At 39.4% G+C, this 18,473-nt stretch overlaps 1 protein-coding gene across 9 annotated transcripts in view; it reads left to right on the plus strand.

Moving 5' to 3' along the window:
- The window catches only part of ATRNL1 (attractin like 1), an 810,133-nt gene that overhangs the window by 173,652 nt on the left and 618,008 nt on the right, over positions 1-18,473 (plus strand). For 8 of the 9 annotated variants that reach the window (XR_015155896.1, XR_015155897.1, XM_086379578.1 and 5 more), the window contains 2 exons: positions 10,856-11,069; positions 12,712-12,900. Coding sequence is in view for 7 of the 9 variants with exons in the window: in XM_086379578.1 (XP_086235704.1) it covers positions 10,856-11,069; positions 12,712-12,900 (403 nt within the window). In the remaining 2 variants the exon portion in view is untranslated. Of the gene's footprint in view, positions 1-2,934; positions 3,404-10,855; positions 11,070-12,711; positions 12,901-18,473 lie in introns of those variants that run through there. The other variant, XM_086379585.1, reaches the window with a different exon arrangement.

Raw genomic sequence — 18,473 nt, forward strand, 5'->3', positions numbered from 1 at the left:
ATACACGTGTTCCCCATCCTGAACCCTCCTTCCTCCTCGCTCCCCGTACCATCCCTCTGGGTCGTCCCAGTGCACCAGCCCCAAGCATCCAGTATCGTGCATCGAACCTGGACTGGCGACTAGTTTCATATATGATATTCTACATGTTTCAATGCCCTTCTCCCAAATCATCCCACCCTCTCCCTCTCCCACAGAGTCCAATAGACTGTTCTATACATCAGTGTCTCTTTTGCTGTCTCGTATACAGGGTTATTGTTACCATCTGTCTAAATTCCATATATATGCGTTAGTATACTGTATTGGTGTTCTTCCTTCTGGCTTACTTCACTCTGTATAATAGGCTCCAGTTTCACTCACTTCATTAGAACTGATTCAAATGTATTCTTTTTAATGGCTGAGTAATACTCCATTGTGGATATGTACCACAGCTTTCATATCCATTCATCTGCTGATGGGCATCTAGGTTGCTTCCATGTCCTGGCTATTATAAACAGTGCTGCGATGAACATTGGGGTACATGTGTCTTTTTCAATTCTGGTTTTCTCAGTGTGTATGCCCAGCAGTGGGATTGCTGGGTCATAAGGCAGTTCTATTTCCAGTTTTTTAAGGAATCTCCACACTGTTCTCCATAGTGGCTGTACTAGTTTGCATTCCCAGCAACAGTGTAAAAGGGTTCCCTTTTCTCCACACCCTCTCCATCATTTGTTGCTTGTAGACTTTTGGATTGCAGCCATTCTGACTGGTGTGAAATGGTACTTCATAGTGGTCTTGATTTGCATTTCTCTGATAATGAGTGATGTTGAGCATCTTTTCATGTGTTTGTTAGCTATCTGTATGTCTTCTTTGGAGAAATGTCTATTTAGTTCTTTGGCCCATTTTTTGATTGGGTCATTTATATTTTTTCCATTTTACAAAACCTTCCCCCATCTCCATTAATTATACTAGGATCATTTTCCTCTTAAGAACATTCCTGATTTATGTTAAAGAATATGAATATATGTTATGGATTTTCCTTTTGATAATAACAAGGGAATAAGTGAGTTTTAAAAAGTGACTTAACAGTTTTGTATAAATATTAAAAAAATTTAGAGGCACTTAAGCACATACCCTTTTGAAATGTTTGTATGAATATTCAATTCACTATTACTGCCTACCACAATTTTTGTGGTGATATTAGTGTGTGTGTTTCTCATGAGTATTGATATGGATAATTTAATTTCTAATGACATTTTATATCTGTACAGAGTCAAAAGTCTTCCCTTTCATTTGTGAAATTGATAATTTATATCCTTGAGTTCAGTTCAGTTCAGTCACTCAGTCGTGTCTGACTCTTTGTGATCCCATGGACTGCAGCATGCCAGGCTTCCCTGTCCATCACCAACTCCCAAAGCTTGCTCAGACTCATGTCCACTGAGTCGGTGATGCCATCCAACCATCTCATCCTCTGTCATCCCCTTCTCCTCCCACCTTCAATCTTTCCCAGCATCAGGGTCTTTTCTAAGGAGTCAGCTCTTCGCATCAGATGGCCAAAGTATGGGAGTTTCAGCTTCAGCATCAATCCTTCCAATGAATATTCAGGACTGATTTCCTTTAGAATGGACTGGTTTGGATCTCCTTGCAGTCCAAAGGACTCTCAAGAGTCTTCTCCAACACCACAGTTTGAAAGCATCAATTCTTTGGTGCTCAGCTTTCTTTATGGTCCAACTCTCACGTCCATACCTGACTACTGGAAAAACCATAACTTTGACTAGGCAGACCTTTGTTGGCAAAGTAATGTATCCTTAGTTTTTATAAATACTCAAAAATTTTACATGGACATTACAATATGATACTTGGTTGTCTAACCAATATATTAAATGCTTGATATTAATAGGGTAAAGAAAAACTATAATAATTCAGTTTGTATTATTAAACCATTTTTGTGTGAACTGAAGCTATTTTTCTGGAAAGGATGGGCTAATCTTCATTCATTTAGTATATATCTATTGAGCACCCTCAGAGTACTTGGCAGTCTTCTGCTTGCTGAGAATGTAGAGATTAAAAACAATTACTGTTGTCAAAGAGCTTTTGGAGGAGAAAGACAAACCCAATTATACCAAAGTGTGATAATTGCAATGATAAATGCACACAGGGTGATATATGCAGTTAGAGGATAGATATCTGACATGTAATGTCAACTTAAGGAGTTTCCTGGAATAATACCCTAGTTACTTGTTGCAAGACTTGGAGTTGGCCAGTAGTACATAAAGATATTTGTAGGGATTCAGAGAAATACCTCTGATTTTGTTTTTCTCTCAATTTATCTTGTTTGAGAGCTACTAGCCTTACAGTTCGGGGAAGGCAACGGCACCCCACTCCAGTACTCTTGCCTGGCAAATCCCATGGACGGAGGAGCCTGGTAGGCTGCAGTCCATGGCGTCACTAGGAGTCGGACATGACTGAGCGACTTCCCTTTCACTTTTCACTTTCATGCATTGGAGAAGGAAATGGCAACCCACTCCAGTGTTCTTGCCTGGAGAATCCCAGGGATGGGGGAGCCTGGTGGGCTGCCATCTCTGGGGTTGCACAGAGTTGGACACGACTGAAGCGACTTAGCAGCAGCAGCAGCAGCCTTATAGTTGAGGATAAGAGGCACATGGTATCATCTAGGAGAGATCTCTTCATTTTAAAAAATATTTTAGAAAAATGTAACAAAGTAGTATTTGTAGTTTTGTTTTTAGTCATATGGAGCATACAACATAATTTAAGATCTATTTGCATTTTTGTACTAGCACGCGCTTCATTGTTTTCATTACAAAATTGAGGGGTAGTTATCAGTGAATATTTGGACATTAGTTCTACTGAATATATTTAGCTTACAAAGAGCCTCTTATTGGTAGATCCACATTCTTTGAATTTTAGAAAAGTACTTGTGTTTGGCTTTGGGCTTCCCAGGTGGCTCAGTGATAAAGAATCTGCCCGCCAGTGAGGGAGCTGCAGAAGACCATGAGTTCAATCCCTGGATCAGAAAGTTGCCCTGGAGAAGGAAATGGCAGCCCACTATAGCAGTCTTGCTGGGATAATCCCATGGACAGAGGAGCTTGGCAGGCTACAGTTCATGGGGTTGCAGAGTCGGACACAACTGAGCAGTCGAGCACAAGCACAAACAAGCACAGTGTCTGGCATTAGAACTCAACTGCTTTTTCCTTTGTTTATGTTATTCTTAGTGTTTACATTATAATCTTAAAAAGCGCTACTTTAGAAGCTTCACATTTCAAGACTTCTTCAAGTTGCTTATTTTTCTTGCTTATGTTTATAAATCATAAAGATTAGACCAACAATTAATTTGAATGCATGATGAACTTAGATTCAATAGTTTGTGGACTATCCTTCTCTGTAAATAAATGTTTTGTTTCATTAGAAATATGAAGTTTAGCAAAATTTCAAAGGTGGAATTTTCTGCAAGGTGATATTGCATTAAACGTATCATTATAGAAAGTGAATTATACCCTGAGTCATTGCACTTGTATAAACTTAAGATAACCCTTCCATCATAAATGGAGACTGACAAATTCATGCCCTTTGAAGAGATGTCCTGGGTCAAATGATCATTTACTTATTGGCAATGGCTAATGAAATGTTGCAGTGATTTATGGTGTGCTACAGTAATTTTCATAATATAGTAATTTATCTTTTGTTTCTCAACTGCCTGTCCAGCTCATTTACTGGGTAATAGTTACTTTAAATGTTTTATCAACTGCTTATTTTCCTGCTCTTCTCTTCTTCCTTGCAGATTCTTATCATGACGATTTTAGAGAAAAATGTTTCATTTTAAATGACTTGTCTTTACTATAGATAGTTTGGAAATACAGGCAGAGTTGCTATAATGTAAAGCACAATTATTCATCTGAAATATCTGTGCTGGATTCATTCCTGCTGTTATTATCAAGAACTATAAAAATAGTATAGCTTTTTTGTTATCAAAATATATTGAAAATAATGTATGAAATATATGATGGTCACAAGACAAAGCAGCATGTGTGTTTTTATAGTTAGAAAACATTATTTATTAAGCACTGTCTCTGTGTCAAAAACTGGATGTTAGAAAATAATTATCTCTGTTCTACTGGCCTTGTTTAGCAAAATTTATTATCTACCTATGATATGTACAGTACTTTGCTGGGTGATATGAGATCTGTTCTAATGAGTGTTTGTTGTTCTTTATCACGAAGTTGTGTCTGACTCTTGCAGCCCTATAGACTGTAGCCCACCAGGCTTCTCTGTCCATGGTATTTCCCAGGCAAGAATAATGGAGTGGGTTGCTCTTTGCTTCTCCAGGGGATCTTCCTGACCCAGGGACTGAACTTGTGTCTCCTGCTTGGCAGGTGGATTCTTTATCATTGAACCACCTGGGAAGCCCCTAATGAATGTTAATAATACTTTAATTTTATTTAAGAAATATTCGTTGAGTATTTATGTGTAAAAATCATTATATTTGTACACTGTATACATTTCAAGGTCTACAAGTTCTTTTTTTTTATGCATAATTTTTTTTTCTAATTTTATTTTATTTTTAAACTTTACATAATTGTATTAGTTCTTTAGAAGCTCTCAAGGACCATTTGTACAACATATTTAGAATAAATACTGAATTAATATATCTTACTTCTATATTGTCAAAGACCCGGTGGAGGAACATATTTTTCTCTACCCTGACAGTCAGTAATGTAAAAAAAAGATGATGTGGAGTTTTGAAACCACTTCACATTAAAATATAATATTATTAACTCAATAACTTCAAACATAAATGTATTATTATGTGTATTTAAGTGGGAATGTTTCGGAATGATGTTAGCAAGATGGTAGAATGGATATTTCTGGTACTCATTCCCTCCCAGAAACACTGATTTAACAAATTACCCATATACAAAATACCTTTCCAGAAGCTCAGGAGCCCAGGCGAAAGGTTATAGCATCAGGAATGGCAGAGGGAACCCAGAAATAAGAAATGACTGATTAAAGATGGTAGAGAGGACAGTTCCACATTACCTGCATCATCCTTCCCCTAAGCCTCCACAGTACAGTGAAATTTAGTGAGAAATACCCTCTGAAAAGGGGAAAGAGGATGAAATGAGCACTGGTTTTGCTGTGGTCCCCACCCCCAGCTCTGCTCTAATGAACCCCAGTGCGTGGATTTTCCCTGTGAACCCAGGCGCCAGGTACACCCCAGTGCCAGACTGGCTCCTGTGGCCTCAGGCTGCAGACTGGTGCCCACAGACCCATCGTCCAGGCCAGCCCCCATATATTCCTGGGCTCTAGGAAACCTAAGATCCACGTGCTCCCTTGGGCTGGCCTCTTCAGACCAAGGGTCAGGCTCATTCCAGGGGACTCAGGCTTTAGGCCCTCCCCTGTGATCCCAGATACCAGGCCCACCCCCATGGACACAGGTATCACACCTATCTCATGGACTCAGGGCCAGGCTTGTCCCAGTGGACGCTGGCACCAGGCTAGCCCCTGCAGCCTTAGGACCATACTTGTGGGCCCAGGTGCCCAGCTTGCCTGAGCACCAGACTGGCCCCAGTGGATTTACGCTCAAGGCCTGCTTCAGTGCCAGGTAAGCCCTGTGGATCCATGCCTCTGGGTGGCTCCCGCAGATCCAGGCTCCAGACTGACCCCTGTGGACCGAATTTGCTCGCTTGGCACTGTGGACTAGGTTCTAGGCCCACCACTTTGTACTCAGTCACACCAGCCCTATTCCAGTGGACCCCTGTGCCATAGTGAGCCCTTCAGACCTCGGATCCAGGCCTGCACCCTGGCTCCAGTTCCAGGCTTGCCCCTATGGAGCCCTTGGTTCTGAGTCTGTCCATGCAGACCCAAACTCCAGACCCTCCCAGTGGACCCAGGATCCAAGCTTGTCCCTCTGAACCCAGGCACCAGACAGGTCCTCTGGATCCAAATTCTAGGCCTGCTTACCCATGGCCTAGGCTGTCCTCAAGGGCAGCCCACTTGAGGACTTCAACAGTAAGCTTGCCACAGACCCCACCACACAGTCTGCCAGAATCCCTGGATAGGCTGACTGGAGAAAGGCTTTCCCTACTGAAGCCAATCTGTAAAGACTGGAAGGGGTGATTACTTCTTCACATGTGCAGACACCAATGCAAGGCCATAAGAATCATGAAAAATCAGGGAGACATGATGTTACCAAAGAATAAAGTAAAGCACGGGTAAGGGCTTCTCTAGTGGCTCAGCAGTAAAGAATCTGCTTGCCAATGCAGGAGACATGGACTTGACTCCTGGGTTGAGAAAATCCCCTGGTGAAGGAAATGGCAACCCACTCCACTGTTCTTGCCTAGAAAATCCCATGGATATGAGGAGACTGGAGGGCTACAGTCCCTCGGGTTGCAAAGAGTTGGACATGACTTAGCAGCTAAACAGTAACAACTGACTCAAAAGAAATGGAGATCTACAAACTGCCTGACAAAGAATTCAAAATAACCAATGGGAGAAGCTCAGTGAATTATAAGAAAACACAGATAAACAGCCTAGCAGTATTAGGAAAACAGTATATGAAAGAAGAGTTAATTGAGTGGTTCAACAAAGACAGAGAGACCAAAAAAAGAACCCAAGAGTAATTAATGGAGCTGAAGAACGTAATTACTGAACTAGATAATTCCACACAGAACTTCAGTAGCAGACTCTTTATCAGGCAGAATAAAGAGTCAGCAAGCTCAAATACAAGTCATTTGAAATTACCTAGAGTTCAAAAAAAGAGAATGAAAAAAAAGTGAAGAAAGCCTAGGGAACTTATTGTAGACCGTAAGGAATCAATGTGTGCTTTATGGGAGTTCGAAAGCTCATTTAAAGATATAATGACAGGACACTTCCCTAATATGGAGGAGGAAATGAACATCCAGAGCCATTAATCCCAAAGGACCTCAAGCAGATTGAACATAAAAAGATCTTCACCAAGACACATTATAATAGCCCTAAATAAATCCATGCATTTATGATCAATTGATGATTGCCAAAGGTGTCAAGAATACAGGATGGGAAAAGGACAATCTCTTCAATAAATGATTTTGGATGTTCTTATGCAGAAGAATGAAAGTGGATTCTTTTTCTCATACCATATACAAAATTCAAAATAAATTAAAGACTTACACTGTAAGACTTGAAACTGTAAAATTTCCAGAGGCAAACATGCAGAAAAGTCTTGTTGACATTGGTCAGGGCAGTGATTTTTTTGAATGTGAGCCCAAAAGCACAGACAAGAGCAAATGAGATTGTGTCCAACTAATAAGCTTCTGCATAGCAAAGGAAATAATCATCAGAATAAAGAGACAACCTGAGAAATGGGAGAAAATGTTTATAAAACATGTATCTAATAAAGAGTTATTGTCCAAAATATATAAGGCACTCAAGCATCTCAACACACACACACAAAAATATACCCAGTTAAAAAACAGGCAAAGGACATAAGTAGATATTTTTCAAAGAAGACATACAAATGGCCATCAGGCATATTATAAAAAGTTCAACATCACTAAACATCCGGGAAATGTGAATCAAAACCAATTGAGATATCATCTCACATTTGTTAGAAAGGCTGTTGTCCAAAAGACAAGAGATAACAAATGTTGGCAACAATGTGGAGAAAGGAATCCTTATATACTGTTGATGGGAATACAACCGGTATAGTCAATCTGGAAAACAGTATGGAGTTCCCCCCCCAAATTAAAAATATCATATGATCCAACAGGGTCACACCTAGTTATATATCCTGTGCTCTGCTTAGTGGCTCAGTCATGTCCGACTCTTTGCGACTCCACGGACTGTAGCCCGCCAGGCTCCTCTGTCCATGGGGATTCTCCAGGCAAGAATACTGGAGTGGGTTGCCATGCCCTCCTCCAGGAGATCTTCCTAACCCAGAGATCGAACCCAGGTCTCCCGCATTGCAGGTGGATTCTTTACCATCTGAGCCACCAGGGAAGCCCAGTTCTATATCCTAAGGAAATAAAATCACTATCTTGAAGAGATATCTGCACTTCCAAATAGCCAAGTTATGGAACCAGCTTAAGTCTTCATGAATGGATACATGGATGGATAAAGAAAATATACAAACATAAATATTTATGTACATATATATATATATACACACACACACGTATAATTTTATTCAGACTTAAATTAGGAATTTCTGTTTTTTAACAACGTGGATGGACCTGGAGACACATTTATGCTATATAAAATAAGCTAGTGCTGCTGCTGCTAAGTCGCTTCAGTCGTGTCCAACTCTGTGCAACCCCATAGACGGCAGCCCACCAGGCTCCCCGTCCCTGGGATTCTCCAGGCAAGAGCACTGGAGTGGGTTGCCATATCCTTCTCCAATGCATGAAAGTGAAAGTGAAGTCACTCAGTCGTGTCTGACTCCTAGCGACCCCATGGACTGCAGCCCACCAGGCTCCTCCGTCCATGGGATTTTCCAGGCTAGAGTACTGGAGTGGGGTGCCATTGCCTTCTCCGTACAATAAGCTAGACTTAGACAAATACTGGGTGTTCTCATTTATGTGTGGAATCTAAAATGGTTGAGCTGATAAAAGCAGATAGTAGAATAATGGTTGCCAGGGGCTGGGTATAGGAGAAATGTTTAAATGTAGATCAGAGGATACAAAGTTTCAGTTATGAAGGACAATAAGTTCTGGAGATCTAGTGTATGGGACAGTTGACCGTAGTTAATACTATATTGTATGCTTGAAATTTGTTAAGAGAGTAGATCTTATATGTTCTTACCACACACACACACACACACACACACACACAAAGTTATATGAGGTGATCAGTTCAGTTCAGTCACTCAGTTGTGTCCGACTCTTTGCCACCCCATGAATCGCAGCACGCCAGGCCTCCCTGTCCATCACCAACTCCCGGAGTTCACTCAGACTCACGTCCATCGAGTCGGTGATGCCATCCAGCCATCTCATCCAATGTCGTCTCCTTCTCCTCCTGTCCCCAATCCCTCCCAGCATCAGAGTCTTTTCCAATGAGTCAACTCTTCGCATGAGGTGGCCAAAGTACTGGAGTTTCAGCTTTAGCATCATTCCTTCCAAAGAAATCCCAGGGCTGATCTCCTTCAGAATGGACTGGTTGGATCTCCTTGCAGTCCAAGGGACTCTCAAGAGTCCTTCTCCAACACCACAGTTCAAAAGCACCAATTCTACGGCGCTCAGCTTTCTTCACAGTCCCAACTCTCACATCCATACATGACCACTGGAAAAACCATAGCCTTGACTAGACGGACCTTTGTTGGCAAAGTAATGTCTCTGTTTTTCAATATGCTGTCTAGGTTGGTCGTAACTTTCCTTCCAAGGAGTAAGCGTCTTTGAATTTCGTGGCTGCAGTCACCATCTGCAGTGATTTTGGAGCCCCCCAAAATAAAGTCTGACACTGTTTCCACTGTTTCCCCGTCTATTTCCCGTGAAGTGATGGGCCCAGATGCCATGATCTTCGTTTAATGAATGCTAAGCTTTAAGCCAACTTTTTAACTCTCCACTTTCATCAAGAGGCTTTTGAGTTCCTCTTCACTTTCTGCCATAAGGGTGGTGTCATCTGTGTATCTGAGGTTATTGATATTTCTCCCGGCAATCTTGATTCCAGCTTGTGCTTAATTACCTTGATGTGATAATTTACAATGTGAAACACATATACCAAACAAATATGCCACACACCTTATATATGTATAATTTTCATTTGTCAATTATACCTCAGTTAAGCTACAAAAAATGAAAATTAGAATCTCAAAAAGAGATGTATAACTCTAAGCAGAAACAAGACAAGAAAAAGAGATGTTTGCAATCTATAAAGATTTGTAAGGAGAGTAGCCTAGCATAAGAATATATCATTATTTTGTCAGTCTCATTAGAATAGCCTTTTAAAATTTAGGAATGATTAAAATATATAAATACAGAATATACTTTGTTTTTAAGCTGCTTTTGAAATATTGCTGAGAGTGTTAAGAATATTTACTTTGGTGGCATTTATCAACCTCTGTTAATTAAGTTTTAGGCAACAGGGTCAAAGATCTTTATTATTTATTTCTTGATCTGTTTAATAATGAAAATAAATGACTAATTTTATCTAAAACTGCACTTAAGTCCTACTGTACTAGTAGAGGTCTGATCTGGAAGAGAGGCACCTCTTTGTCTTTTTGTGAACCTCTTGTGAAGTCTTCACTCAGCCTTTATTCCTGTTCATGGTTTTGTTTTCTATTTTCTCGTAGTGTGTATAATGGCACTTGAGCTTTCTTTTTTTAACTCCATAACTCATTAGATTGATGGTAGCATTAGTAATAGCAGCTGCAGCAGAAATATCAGTAACAACAGTAGCAATACAATATGTTGTTTTTAAAAATGATCTATTCTCATAAGTGGAGAAGGAAATGGCAACCCACTCCAGTATTCTTGCCTGGAGAATCCTGTGGACAGACGAGCCTGGTGGGCTGTTGTCCATAGGGTCGCACAGAGTCGGACACGACTGAAGCGACGTAGCATGCATGCATGCATTTCATAAGATAGGTAAGACAGATATGTATATCAGATACCCCGTTTTATAGAAAAGGAAACTGAGGTTCACAAAGGCTAAGTAAATGACCTGAGTCATGTCGCTAAATGTATAGTTTAGACATAGTGTTCTATTGTGCATCATTTTCCACGGTGTTCTAGGATTGTTAATTTTCCTTGGTATTAGGTGTGATTAGAAAGGTACTATGATATATTTAAAAATGTAATTTTTAAAGAGAATGAACTGTTTGCTAAGGAAGGTGACACAGGATTTTTACATCTCACTTTTTTAAAAATGTTGCTTTTGCTGTTGTTTACAGAAAGTATCACCTTGGGTAGGCTTACGCAAGATCAATATATCCTACTGGGGATGGGAAGACATGTCTCCATTTACAAATACGACGCTGCAGTGGCTTCCTGGTGAACCTAATGACTCTGGGTTCTGTGCGTATCTAGAAAGGGCTGCAGTGGCAGGCTTAAAAGCTAATCCTTGCACGTCTATGGCAGATGGGCTTGTCTGTGAAAAACCTGTTGGTAAGTAGTCCTATAAACTAATGTTTCTTTAAAGATGTAGTTTATATTTCCAGCTCTTCTTCCCACAACCCCCTTCCAGCCTGTGATCCTACATAGGCCTGAAGTAACTTTCACCATCTTTTAATGCTGCTGATTTCTGTGTAAATTTTATCTTTGTCCACTTTCCCCATTTACTGTTAGTGACCTCAGCATTAAAGTAATAGAATTGTATTGTTTTATACAATCTTTATTTCTTGGTTAAAATATTGATGTTATAGTAATAATCTGTTCTTAATTTTTTACTGTGTTTTGCTTTTATAATAATAGTTGTTGTAAGAAAGATTAATCGTTAAGATTAACAACAAATATAGAATCATTTTAATCCTATAGCTCTATTTCAGTTGGCAAGTGAAAAGAAGCATTCCTGTTACATCCTTTGAAATGGAGTTTCGTTAAGTGAGAAAGGAGTACTGAATTCTTTTCTCTTTTCAAATATTATATTTTGTATTGCAGTGAAATATACATAATGTCAAACTTAATTTTAGCCATTTTTTTCGTTCAGTGGTTTTGAGATATGATTGAGATTTCTAAATCATTTTTAAGTGTCGAGTTCAGTGTCATTAAGTACATCCACATTGTTGTTAATCTGTCAACACTATCCATCTCCAGAACTTTTTCATCTTCCCACACTATATCTCCATATCCATTACACAATAACTCCCAAATCACCCCTCCCCAACCCCACTGCTAAGTATCTCATATAAGTGGAATCATGGGGTATTTGTCCATTTGTGACTGGCTTATTTCCTTTCAAATAATGTTTTCAAAGTTCACCCATCTTGTAGTGTGTGTCAGAATATCATTCCTTTTTAAACCTGAATATTTTTCCATTGTGTTTATAGTCCACATTTTCTTTACCTCTTCATACATTGGTGGACATTGTTGCTTCTACCTACTGACTATAGTGAATAATGATGCTGTGAAGATGGGTGTGCAGATAACTGTTTCAGCTCCTGCTTTCACGTCTTTGTGTATATAGCCAGAGGTGGAATTGCTATATCATATGGTAAATCTGTGTTTAATTTTTTGAGGACTTGCCATACTGTTTGCTACGGAAGCTTCACCATTTTGCCATTCCTAGAAGTGGAGTACAGGGTACAATTTCCCCACATGCTTACTAACATTTAAAACATAGCAATCCAAATAGGTGTGATAAAGATTATGTTTTATGTTAAGATTTTATAGTAAATTGTATTGTTAGTTGCTTTTATAAGGTGTGGAATGTTTATATTAACAGAAGTGTGGCTAGCTTAAAAAGTAAATAATGATAACCATACATATTATCTAGCCAATAGAAACAAAAGCCTAAGTCATGTATTACATTGCTATTAAACAAATTTAAGTTGTACAATTTTGTGTACTTTGTAAAGGATTAAAATTTTCCAGAGTATTATAAATTTCAAAGTAGGTAATACATTTAAGAAGTATTGACATGCCATCTTCATTCTTATTTTACCTTATATAATTTTGACTCTAATTTTTATCCCACACTTGGCTTCATTGAAACCTTCCCTGAACAACAACAAAACGAACAACACTCACATCCTTGTGTCAAAAAAGCAGTTAGTAAATACAATAATTATCTTTTGTTGATTTATTCCAGTTAGTCCGAATCAGAACGCGAGGCCGTGCAAAAAGCCCTGCTCTTTAAGGACGTCGTGCTCCAACTGCACGAGCAACGGCATGGAGTGTATGTGGTGCAGCAGCACCAAGCGGTGCGTCGACTCCAACGCCTACATAATCTCCTTCCCGTACGGGCAGTGTCTGGAGTGGCAGACTGCCACCTGCTCTCGTAAGTGATTCTCTAGAGTCTCTTTTTGTTTAACTGCAACATAAATCCCCTTTCTGTGACGGGCCGAGAAGTTTGAGGAAGTTTAATTAAAAAAAAATGAGAAAAAATGCTGTTGCTAGGCCTTCCTTTTAGCTCAGAAGGTAGAGCATCTGCCTGCAATGCAGGAGACTCAGGTTCAGTCCCTGGGTCGGGAAGATCCTCTGGAGAAGGGATTGGCAATCCACTCCAGTATTCTTGCCTGGAGAATCCCGTGGACAGAGGAGCCCGGCGGGCTACAGTTTGTGGACTCCCAAAGCATTGGACATGACTGAGCGATTAACACTACAACTAATTACCATTAACAATTGCTATTTACAATTAAAAACTAGTTTTAAAGCCTCTTAATGCTACAAGCCCCTGATTTACATTATCCCGTCATTTTGAATTCCAGTAATTTTCTTAGCCTTTAACATTTTGCCGTGTTTGTGCTCCCCCAAACTCTGAGTGTGTATTGCAGACAGTGGAATACTTCATGAAAGTGCTCCTTCGGAAGAATCATATATTGTTTCATTGTGTTTCTGTGAAAGTGAAGTCGCTCAGTCGTGTCCGGCTTTCTGCGACCCCATGGACTGTAGCCTACCAGGCTCCTCTGTCCATGGGATTTTCCAGGCAATAGTACTGGAGTGGATTGCCATTTCCTTCTTCAGGGGATCTTCCTGACCCAGGGATCGAACCCAGGTCTCCTGCATTGTAGACAGATGCTTTACCGTCTGAGCCACACTTCCCACGTCTTCTTTTTTTCACAAGTGTGATTTTTAAAAGAATTTACACCAGTTGCTTTGCAGGTTTCCTCATTTGCCTAATTGTTTCCTTATGGTTAGATTCAAGTTAAGCATTTTTTGATGAGGATATCATCACAATGGTGGTATGTCGTGTCGTTGGTTAGTTGCTAAGTCATGTCCGACTCTTTTGCGATCCCATGGTGTAGCCCTCCTGACTCCCAGGCAAGAATCCAGGAATGGGTTGCCATTTTCTCCTCCAGGGGATCTTCCCGACCCAGGGACTGAACCTGAGTCTCCTGTGTTTCCTGCATTGGTGGGTGGAGTCTTTACCACTAGTGCCACCTGGGAAGCCTTTTCTTCTCCTTGGAACCTAGCCAAATCCATTTTTGTTCCATATTGGGCACCACTGTTGCGTAAAGAGTTGAGACAAAGGGTAATTGCTACCATGTAGACTAGAACTTGCAGGCTGCAGCTGTTGTGTGCATTTATCCTCCCAGGCTCTTGGTATCAAGTAGAGAGGTGTTCCTGGGAAGGGATGGCTGGATCTGACTGTATTGAGCTCCCTGTTGCTCTCCCTTTTTAGGAATTTTGATAAAGAACAGGAATATACTTGATCAAGACTGTAGCAGTGGGTTTGTTGCAGACGTAAAATGGTCTTGCTGGCACAGAAATTGTCTTATAACTAGGAACCAGCTCCCCAGGAGAGTTGAATACCAGCCCTGGATACTTGTGGGGAGTTGAGACATTGCTCAGCCTCTCCTGCCTTAATTGCTGCTTTTGTTTCTCCAGAAACATCAATGTTTAGTGAAAGATGCCTGACACAAAAGATTATGTATGTATGACCCATTTAGATAAAGTTAGGCAAAACTATGCTGTATCATTTAGGAATGAATTTTTTAGGTAGAACTGTTGGGTAAGGTTTTTATAAATGTTGGCTAGTGGTTGCTGCTGGGAAAGATTAGAGGTGCTGATTAGGAAAAGGGTAGGGAGGCAGTGTTCTGCTTCTAAACTGAATGCAGGCACAGAATATTCATTTACAATAATTTATTAATCTCACGTTTTTCTTTATGTAGTTCTCTGTAGGTGTGTTATATTTCACAATGAAAAGAAGTCTAAAAGGTAGGGGAAAAGGTACTTGGAAAGTCTCCAAGCTCTTAAAATTTTAAGAACTTTCTAAAAATTATTTAGAGTTGTCTAAGTTGTCTTCTCTGTTCACAAATCTTTCTTTCCATCTCATTTGTTCGTCTTCTGGAAAACAGTCTTCAGTAATTCTTTCCAAATAAGTTGTTGGTTAGTAAGCCTTTTGGGCTTCCTGGGTGGTGCTAGTGGTAAGGAACCCTCCTGCCAATGCAGGTTAGATGTGAGAAACACAGGTTTGATCCCTGGGTCAAGAATATCCCCTGGAGGAGGGCATGGCAACCCACTTCAGTTTTCTTGCCTGGAGAATCCCATGGACAGAGGAGGCTGGCAGGCTGCAGTCCATGGGTTCGCAAAGACTCAGACATGACTGAAATGACTTAGCACGAAGTAAACCTTTTGAATCTTTGCATTTTTTCATATTCACTTGAATCATGAAATACCTGGGTGTAGAGTTCTAAATATTTCCTTCCTTAGAATATCTAGCATTTGATGTTGTGGGTTAGAATTTTCATGCCAGTCAAATATTCTTTCCTTTATAAGACATCTTTTTTTCCCCTTTTTTGGAGAGCTTTAAAAACTTTTCTGTTTATCCTTGGCATTCAGAATTTTGCAATTTATCTTTCTTTTTTTTTTCCTTTTTTTTAAATTTTATTTTATTTTTAAACTTTACATAATTGTATTAGTTTTGCCAAATGTTTTCAGTAACTGATGTGGATTTCAAAAATGGATTCTCATTGGCTTTTTTAATCTGAAGAATATTTTCTTTATTCATTTGCTAAGAATATTCCTTAATGTCATAGATTGTTTTCTTCTCTTTACTCTTATTAGAAATCTTAAAACAGTTGTTGGAATTTCTGGGTATATCTTAACAGCTCTTGTTTTTGCATTTTTTATTGTAATATAGTTTATTTACAATATGAGTTTTAAGTGTGTAGAAAAGTATATAGATATATATATACACACATATACATATATATATATTCCTTTTTCAGATTATATTCCATTATAGGTTATTAAAAAGACAATGGAATATAGTTTCCTGTGCTATATAGTAAATCCTGTAGCTTATCTATTTTATGTATAGTAATTTTTATCTGTTAATCCCGTACTCTTAATTTAGTCCCCCATCCTTACCCTCCCTTTGCTCTTCAGTGATCATAAGTCCATTTTATAAATCTGTGATTCTGTTTCTGTTTTGTGTATACATTAATTCTTTTAAGATTCTCTGTATACATGATATATAATATTTGTCTTTCTCTAACTTCCTTCACTTACTATGATAATCTCTATGTCCATTATGTTACTGTAAATGGCAATATTTCATTCTTTTTTGTAGATAAGTAACATTCCATTCTATACACACACATCTTTTTTTATTTTTAAATTGGAGGAAAATTGCTTTACGGTGTTGTACTGGCTTCAGTGTACAACAACGAGCATTAGTCATAATCATACACATATACCTCCTTCTTGAGGCTCTCTCCCCTTCCCCCATCCCACCCCTCTAGCATCACAGAGCACCAGGCTGAGCGCCCTGTGTTATATAGTAACTTCTCAACAGCTATCTGTTTTACGCATTATAGTGTATATATGTTGATGCTGTTTTCTCCATTCACCCCACTCTTTCCTTCCCCCGCTGTGTCCACGAGTCTCTTCTCTACGTCTGTGTCTGCATTCTTTCCCAGCAAATAGGTTCATCAATGCCATTTTCTAGATTCCACATATGTGTGTTAAACCTACCTGACTTCAGACTCTACTACAAAACCACAGTCATCAAGACAGTATGGTACTGGCACAAAGACAGAAATGTAGATCAGTGGAACAAAATTGAAAGCCCAGAGATAAATCCACGCACATATGGACACCTTATCTTTGACAAAGGAGGCAAGAATATACAATGGATTAAAGACAATCTCTTTAACAAGTGGTGCTGGGAAAACTGGTCAACCACTTGTAAAAGAATGAAACTAGAACACTTTCTAACACCATACACAAAAATAAACTCAAAATGGATTAAAGATCTAAACATAAGACCAGAAACTATAAAACTCCTAGAGGAGAACATAGGCAAAACACTCTCTGACATACATCACAGCAGGATCCTCTATGACCCACCTCCCAGAATATCGGAAATAAAAGCAAAAATAAACAAATGGGACCTAATTAACCTTAAAAGCTTCTGCACATCAAAGGAAACTATCAGCAAGGTGAAAAGACAGCCTTCAGAATGGGAGAAAATAGTTCTTGTCTATGTGGTGCCCTCTTCAGTGTCCTAAAAAAAAAAAAAAAAAAAAAGAATGGGAGAAAATAATAGCAAATGAAGCAACTGACAAACAACTAATCTCAAAAATATACAAGCAACTCCTCCAGCTCAACTCCAGAAAAATAAATGACCCAATCAAAAAATGGGCCAAAGAACTAAATAGACATTTCTCCAAAGAAGACATACAGATGGCTAACAAACACATGAAAAGATGCTCAACATCACTTATTATCAGAGAAATGCAAATCAAGACCACTGTGAGGTACCATTTCACATCAGTCAGAATGGCTGCGATCCAAAAGTCTACAAGCAATAAATGCTGGAGAGGGTATGGAGAAAAGGGAACCCTCTTACACTGTTGGTGGGAATGCAAACTAGTACAGCCACTATGGAGAACAGTGTGGAGATTCCTTAAAAAACTGGAAATAGAACTGCCTTATGATCCAGCAATCCCACTGCTGGGCATACACACTGAGGAAACCAGAAGGGAAAGAGACACGTGTACCCCAAGGTTCATCGCAGCACTGTTTATAATAGCCAGGACATGGAAGCAACCTAGATGTCCATCAGCAGATGAATGGATAAGAAAGCTGTGGTACATATCCACAATGGAGTATTACTCAGCCATTAAAAAGAATTCATTTGAATCAGTTGTAATGAGGTAGATGAAACTGGAGCCTATTATACAGAGTGAAGTAAGCCAGAAGGAAAAACACCAATACAGTATACTAACGCATATATATGGAATTTAGAAAGATGATAACAATAACCCTGTGTACGAGACAGCAAAAGAGACACTGATGTATGGAACAGTCTTATGGACTCTGTGGGAGAGGGAGGGGGTGGGAAGATTTGGGAGAATGGCATTGAAACATGTAAAATATCATGTATGAAACGAGATGCCAGTCCAGTTTCAATGCACGATACTGGATGCTTGGGGCTAGTGCACTGGGACGACCCAGAGGGATGGTATGGGGAGGGAGGAGGGAGGAGGGTTCAGGATAGGGAGCACATGTATACCTGTGATGGATTCATTTTGATATTTGGCAAAACTAATACAATTATGTAAAGTTTAAAAATAAAAAAAAATGATATTTGTTTTTCTCTTTCTGACTTACTTCACTCTGTATAACAAACTCTAGGTTCATCCGCCTCACTAGAACTGAATCAAATTCATTCTTTTTTATGGCTGATCAATACTCCACTGTATATATGTACATTTTCTTTATCCAGTCATCTGTAGATGGACATCTAGGTTGCTTCAGCGTTCTGGCTATTGTAAATAGTGCTGCAGTGAACACTGAGATATATGTGTCTTTTGGAATTGTGGCTTTCCCAGGGTATATGTCCAGTAGTGGGATTGCTGTTTTATATGGTAGATTTTATTCCTACTTTTTAAAGAAATCTCC

The sequence above is a fragment of the Bos grunniens genome, chromosome 26 (assembly GCF_055505025.1).
Source record: "Bos grunniens cultivar Pamir isolate PY7600 chromosome 26, Bosgru_T2T1.0, whole genome shotgun sequence".
In the NCBI taxonomy this organism is placed as follows: Eukaryota; Metazoa; Chordata; class Mammalia; order Artiodactyla; family Bovidae; genus Bos; species Bos grunniens.